This window comes from Olea europaea, chromosome 21 (assembly GCF_002742605.1).
Source record: "Olea europaea var. sylvestris chromosome 21, O_europaea_v1, whole genome shotgun sequence".
Taxonomy (NCBI): Eukaryota; Viridiplantae; Streptophyta; class Magnoliopsida; order Lamiales; family Oleaceae; genus Olea; species Olea europaea.
Window position 1 is genome coordinate 6,886,263 of NC_036257.1, and position 7,832 is coordinate 6,894,094.

A 7,832-nucleotide genomic window follows, 5' to 3' on the forward strand; every position below is an offset into this window, starting at 1 on the left:
CTTAAAATTTATATTTTAAATACGTTCTAACAAAGAGTTTGATGGATTGAATGGCTTTAGTGTATATCTATTGGTTCACAAAATTTTAACATTATCACTAATTTTTTCGGATTGAGCATATTACTATAAAGGGTATTTTCTACAATAAACATTGTCAAGAATAGATTGTGCAATCAGATTGAAGGTCACTGAATATATGAAAGCTTCATTGTTTATATTGTGAAAGATATGTTTCTAAAAGTTGTTAATGAAGTAAATGTACAAAGATAATAAATTATAAAAATTTGCAAGGAACAATTCTAAGATATGTCATTTTTTATTTTGTTGCGTTACTCCATTGTTTTTATGTTTTTACCTTTATTAAAGCTCCTTAATTGATCCATGTACCAATCATTCTTATAACAGGCCATTTCGAATATCAGCAAATCCAAATTATAAAAGAACAAAAATAGAACTTTCAACATGTTAGACAAGAATGTATTGTTTTGGGTACTGTGTTTGTGTATGTACAAGAGAGAGAGAGAGTGAGATGTCAAACAGATGCGGACAAAAGAAACAGACGAGAATAGGAGCTTAAAACATTGAAATATATAAAACGAGTACACAAAAAGGGACCTAAACCCTCTAAAATGGTCTATCTATAGCATGTACAAATACTACAAAACAAAGCTGCTAAAGAGTGAATTAAGGAGGTATGTTACCTACTTCCATTATGCCTTTCTGCCTTTTGTTTGTGTTATTATATATGCCTGTGAAGAATAATGTATAACAAAAGACAAGACAGGTCTTGTCTGGCCATCGATAACTACGTCTTCTGTGTGCTTTTGGCCTATCTTCATCCGAAAAGAATGAAACTTGTTTTTTGATTCCTGGGTATCCAACGGTTTTCATTCATACACCACATGCATTCTGCTGTAATTTCATTTTTATTCTTAAAAAAAGCAAAAAAAAAGAGATAAAAAAAAATAAAAATAAAAAATTGCATTTCTGTTCGATCACATTTTACTAGCCACGTTAGTTTAGTTATTAGTGTTATTTACATTTTTCTTGTTTTCCTCCCCTTTAAGGAGTCGCATTTTGTTACGCTATACTCGAAGAATTTTAACTTACAATAATGATAAGGTTAATTATATTCTCACCACAATATATATTTCTTGCGCCACGTTTTAATTGTATTTAATGTTCTTAATTTTTACTTATTATAACATTTATGTCCTTAATGATTTTTCATATCATTCTTATCCTCAAACTTTCATTAGTTAGCCCCCCGTTTGATAGCAATTTTCATCCCAAAAAATCAATTTTTTTGACAATTATTTCACTATTTCAACCGTCATTTTTTACTTGTCATTCACAGATATGACCCATTTTTCTCTCTAATGGTCAAAAAATCAATTTTCATAATCACTAACGAACATACCATGAAAGTAAAATATTTTGATATAAATCATCATCATGGACAAGACGTATTAATTAAAGAAAGGTTAAGTATAAGAACTCAACTAAAAAAATTAAAAAAAATAATTATTAAAATGAACAAAGATTGAGAAGTGTAATTGCAATTAAAATATGGTATATGAAATAAAAATTGTAGTATTAATATAACACCCTAAAGATAAAATTTTAAAGAAATAAATGGCTTATTCTTCTAACATTGTTTCCAATATATATAATTATATATATTACTGTGGTTATGTATGAGTTTATGTGTAAAATTATTTTATTAACAGAATGTATAATTAAAAATGAATTTGAAAAAAATAAATTAAAGAACGGGGTTCAAAAAGACCTTTTATATGCCAAGTTTTCTACATATGATGTGTTTAAACATGTTTCCTTAATCTTATATATGCATCTTGTATAAGCTTAGCCAAACATATTATGTACTTAAGTTGTAGGTTATTTTCAAGATTTCAAAAAAAACATTTGTTAGATAAATGAAACTTCATTTAGATTGAGCTGTATAACTGATATTCGCTTTTCTCAATCGCTCATGTGATGTAGAGAGCAAGTAGGGATGGAAATTCAATATTTTAATTGTCAAGTTTTTTAGTACGCAATATTAGACTAAAACGTACTAGTAACGGACATAATTTTAATTCATTAGTGTTCTAAACGGGGTCTTTTAATTCATTTGTACTTTTAACAAGGTCTACTATTGTTTTGTCTAACTTACGTTACCATCAAAGTAAAAAATGTATAATTATTAATATTGACTGAACTTGAGAGTGTGCTGGTGGTGTGACTATTATAGAGGTTCAACATGTGTGTGTGTGTATATAAAGGCACATGAAATAAAAATATTATATTAATACTTTTTAAAATTTGAAATATAAATATTATATATAGCTCATTAGCCCACCCATGATTTTACTCTGTCCAACGCCCCTATTGCCGATTAAAATGAAAGAGGAACACTTTTTCAGATTTCGCATAGAGTACCCAACATTTCATGGCCGACTCTGATTATGAGCATGATTATAAGTCTAATTAAGTTTACAATATTTTCTGTGAAGAATCACCGGCCTTGAAATTAAATGGAATAATGGCAACTGGAGAGGAGAGAAAACAGATTGTGCATGGTTTATTGTGAGAGCATGTGACCCACAGGCACTGACAAATGGGAAGTGAAATCCAAAATCCAGTTCCCTCGTGATGACTGGAAATGTTATCTGTATCTGAATCTGAATCTGAGTGATATCTGACGAGTGCTGACCACTCCCTACTCAGATTTCATGCATGCGATTTGTAAAAACTCCAAATTAGGCCCTACAAGAAGGATTGCTACTTCCTCTTAACCTGCATCAGATTGATGCTTTGGTGACTGCATTTTTCTGTCTCTACTTATCCTTTTCCATCTCTCGTCCTATAATCTTGAAAATGACACTTCTTTAATTGGACTCGCCAAGGGAGCAAGATGTCACGGATCGCAAGATCATGACTTGAGACTTGGCATGACACGGGAATGTCATGGCACTAAGTGGGAAAATGAGATAGACTTATGAGAAATAAGGTCTAAGTTTCGGCGGTACAAGGCGATGAGTGCGTCGCCAAATTCAGTGGGGGTAGTAAATGTGGTAGATGGTAGAGAATGTAGAGTGAAGTGAGTTTATTCATTAGAGAGATTGTAAAGTTTTTCCTTTCATTTATACAAAGAAAGTTTCCCCATCTTTACTTGTTTTCCATAAATTACTTACTTCAAAATTTCTCTTCTCAATGTGGGTATAATTTAGCCTCATTGGTTAAATTATTTGTGGGCATAGAAAGGCTGACTTAACGTTTTCTCGTGAGGGACGGGAATCGTCGAACGTTAAGGCCGCACGGTTCTAGTTTGTTCGGGTGTAACGAAACCAGGCCCGTGACAAGTGGTATCAGAGCAAGGTTCACATGGGGTTGAACCAATTTTTCATCTCAGAGGTGAGGTGATATCCGTGTAAGGTTCACGTGGTGTGGACTACGGAGGTAGTTCAAGGCGAAGGTTTGGTTGTGGTAACCAAGTGCAGCTGTGGTAGCGAGATTCGCCGGAGATTCTTGGAAGCTAGATTTGGGTGAGGTGATCAAATGGCGGAATCTCAAGAAACTATTGATATTAAGATTGAGGAGAGGGGTCGAGGTGCTGCCCAAACTGAAGTAAGGAAAACTAGAGGAAAGAGTAAGGTGAGGGAAACCACTAACATGGAAGGGAAACTTGACCAAATCATCTCAAATATGGGTGATCGGGTCGACTCTCTTGAAAACTCATTCGAGGCGTTGGAGGGACACGCCATTGGAAAGATAGAAATTCTACAAATTAATGTCCAAGAGGTAATGGACACATAGGCATCGTTGGGGGATGATGTCCAAGCAATGAAAGGTGATGTTCGAGCTGTGGTAGCCGGACAAGCCGCGATGATGGATAATTTTGGTCATCTCCAAACCAAAGTCATGGATTCCGTTTCCACCATGCATGGCCAAGTTAACCAATTGGCTATGATGATGGAAAGAATGAGCAACCAGCTTGATCAATACAAGTACTCCACTGCCGGTACAAGCGGAGGTGCCGCTTCAACTATTGTTGCCCCGAGGATTGAATATCCAAAGCCTAACCATTATGATGGGCGACGGGATGCCAAAGATGTGGAAAACTTCCTATGACAAATGGAAGTCTACTTTGAAGGTGTAAATCTTGTTGATGAAGCCATGAAAGTCCGGACCGCTTCTATGTATCTCTCGGATATTGTGGCGTTGTGGTGGCGTCGTAAGCATGGTGAAATTGCTAGGAGGGCTTGTAGGGTTGGTACTTGGGATGAGTTCAAAAGGGAAATAAAGAGGCAATTCTACCTGAAGAATGTCGTCTATGAGGCGCGCAAGAAATTGAGGGAATTGAAACATACGGGAACAATTCGTGACTATGTCAAAGAGTTCACGACCCTTATGCTTCAAATCCCAACCATGCCGGAGGATGATTTGCTATTCTATTTTCTAAACGGTTGTGCAACATGGATACGACAAGAGTTGCAACGTCGTGATATCAAAACCGCAGACGAGGCAATTGCGGTAGCTGAATCCTTGACAGAGTTTGAAGAAAATCTTGAGACCGAAGCTAAAACTATTAAACCCGCCAGTAAGCCGGATTGGAGGCCAAATCCCAAAGTTGATTACAAACCCGTTGGCAACAAACCAACTACTTGAAGTAAGCAGTATGAGGAGAAGAAGAGGAGTAATTTTACACCTCGAGGTTGCTTTATTTGTAAAGGACCACATTTCATGAGGGATTGTCCTAAGTTGGGATCATTGGCATCTATTTCCATTTCGAAGAACAAATCGAAGGCTATGGATAGCCAAGATGAGGATGAAGTTCAAATGAACTCATTCCAGCTGTTTAATGCTATAAGTGCCGAAACAGTTTCTGTGGGGATGGAAACACAACAACTGTCAGGGCAATTAACGGAAGTCCTTGAAGATGATAAGGACATTATGCTTGCGGAGTTGCCGAGGGAACTATCGAGAAAGAAGGAAATTGAGGAAGCATTGTCAAAGAAGTCCGAAATTGGGTGCACGAAAGTTCAAAGCTTCAACAGGTGTGAGGACACTACAATCGAAGGAGTTGTCCATCCGAGGAACCAAGGCAGAGGTGCTGAGGGTGAAGGTTGGTGTCGAAGGTGGCATGCAAGAGGTTGCAACGGGAAAAGGTGCAAGGGGCACTGTGAAAACCCGGTCATCGAGGAGATGGTGCCGCAAGTTGGGAGAACTTTAATGCCCAGGGACGTGAAAGACAATGCAAGGTTGCATAAGGATGCACCGAACATGTTTCGCTACAAGAACGTTAGTGGATTGAGTGGGAGAGAATGTCACGGATCGCAAGATCATGACTTGAGACTTGGCATGACACGGGAATGTCATGGCACTAAGTGGGAAAATAAGGTAGACTTATGGAAATTAAGGTCTAAGTTTCTGCGGTACAAGGTGATGAGTGCATCGCCAAATTTAGTGGGGGTAGTAAATGTGGTAGATGGTAGAGAATGTAGAGTGAAGTGAGTTTATTCATTAGAGAGATTGTAAAGTTTTTCCTTTCATTTATACAAAGAAAGTTTCCCCATCTTTACTTATTTTCCATATATTACTTACTTCAAAATTTCTCTTCTCAACGTGGGTATAATTTAGCCTCATTGGTTAAATTATTTGTGGGCATAGAAAGGCTGACTTAACGTTTTCTCGTGAGGGACGGGAATCGTCGAACGTTAAGGCCGCACGGTTCTAGTTTGTTCGGGTGTAACGAAACCAGGCCCGTGACAAAGAGCTTGCCACAACCGTAAACTATGTCCCTAGAACACGAATCATAATTGTAGCGTATTATTCATACTTATAACATTGGCCTATTTTTCTACACTTGATGAGGTATAAAATAGAGTTTGAAAGTTATGCAATTGAATGACTAAAGATAATCTTGAGTCGAGTCCTGCCTCAAAACTGTTGTATGTGAATTTAAGGTCAGCACAAAGGATGGAATGAGATCACCAAGTTATTGAGCTCGACGCTATTGATGATGTTGTCATATGAGATGTTGATCTAATACATTATGAACATTATTAATTAAGACAACGAAGTATTTAATGTATATATTTTTTTGTCATGTTGAATCCACTACATCATACAATTATTTGTTTTTCTTCCAATAGAGCTTTACTTTTCAAAAATTATTTTCAACACTTTAGTTGATCTAACCTGTATATATATATATAATGAGAATAAGACAATATGTCAGTCCATATCTTGACATTCCGTGACCTTCAAAGCACATCACCATTAATTCCTTAGTCTTTTTCCCTCTCTATAAAAAGTATTCTAGCTTTGCATTTGGAAGGGGAAAAAAAACACGCACACACAGAGACACAGAGAAGAAAGATAAAGATGTCATCTAAAACGCAGAGGAGAGTGGCACTGCGAAGAAAGCTTCACATTTTGAAAACTCTTACGAATTCCAAATCAGTAATACTCAGTCATATGAGTTTATAACTCTTATTTTTTTAACTTTATTTGTTTGTAAATTTTAATGTTCGATTTTCTATATTGTCTCGTTGTTTGTGAAGGTGAAGAAGAGTTCCATTATCATGGATGCCTTTCTCTACATCTACAAGTTGAAGCTCCAAGTAGAAGCCATCCAAAGAGAATACCAATACCTCATAAATCATATCCAAGTCTCTCTCTCTCTCTCTCTCTCTCTCTCTCCATAGAGAGTTGGGATTTCAAGATGAATCTTGTTAATCGGAGCAGTTTAAGTTATTTTGTATATGTTGATTATTGATTTCGCCTTTGATCAAATTGAGAATTATACCTTGACCAACGCTACACAATTTGGGCATGTATGGCAAGCAAATTATATATTCCTAAAGGAAATCTCATTCATTATCATGTCCGAGTAGTGTCTACTAATATATAATGTACCAAATATGTCCAAGTGACTGTTTGGTCTGTTGTATTTGACAAAACTCGACTTGAACTTTGTTTAATAAAAAATAAAAAATAAAAAAAATGTTAAAAGCTTGTTCCAGTAAACATGATCTAATAAAATGTTAAGTGTGGGTACATATACGTAGGTGTTTTTAATTCATTTTTTTCAAGATTTTGATATATGTTATGTGCATGGATTGAACAGGAAGTGAAGGTAGAGAAGGACGGAACAAGATATGTAGTGAGGGTGACATGCAAGAAGGGACAAGATTTGTTGGTGTCAATTATTGAAGCCTTTGAAGAAATGAATCTTAATGTCCTTGAAGCCAGGGTCACCACCAAACACTTCTTTGGAATGGAAGCCATTGCTGAAGCTAAAGGCCAAGACATTGATTCAAGAATCTTAACTCAAACCATTCTCAATGTCATTCAAAGGCCAACTGGAAATGGAGCTACCAATTAATATTAGTACACTTTAACTGTCTTGTTTTTGTGTTGTTGGAAATGTCACTTTCTTTTTGGAGTGAAAATGTGATAACATGAACTTTCCCTAGAAAATTAAAAAATTACCCGAGAGAGTTTAAGGGGAATATGGAATCCATGGGTATTCTTTTGACAGTTCTTTCCATATAGGCATATTAATTCTTTAACATGAAATCTTTACATTAATGAAAACATTAAATAATGCGTATATTTTAGACGAGGTTTCAGGATAATATTGAAGGCAAAAATCTTGAATCTAAGTGACAAAACATCAATCAATATTATTTGGACAAATAAAAACCTCAGGAAACTATATATGCATGAAATCGTTTTATTTCTCAATTTTATTTTGGAGACAATAAAATATTTACAATAATTCACAAGTCCCTACAACAGATTTTGGTGTGATTTTTGTTAAC

At 35.7% G+C, this 7,832-nt stretch overlaps 1 protein-coding gene across 1 annotated transcript; it reads left to right on the forward strand.

Moving 5' to 3' along the window:
- The first annotated feature begins 6,348 nt into the window (after window positions 1-6,348).
- Window positions 6,349-7,411, forward strand: LOC111370285. The gene is made up of 3 exons (XM_022991961.1): window positions 6,349-6,468; window positions 6,570-6,677; window positions 7,136-7,411. The coding sequence occupies exons 1-3, from the start codon at window positions 6,391-6,393 to the stop codon at window positions 7,391-7,393; spliced, it is 444 nt and encodes a 147-aa protein (XP_022847729.1). The 5' UTR covers window positions 6,349-6,390; the 3' UTR covers window positions 7,394-7,411.
- Window positions 7,412-7,832: the final 421 nt, after the last annotated feature.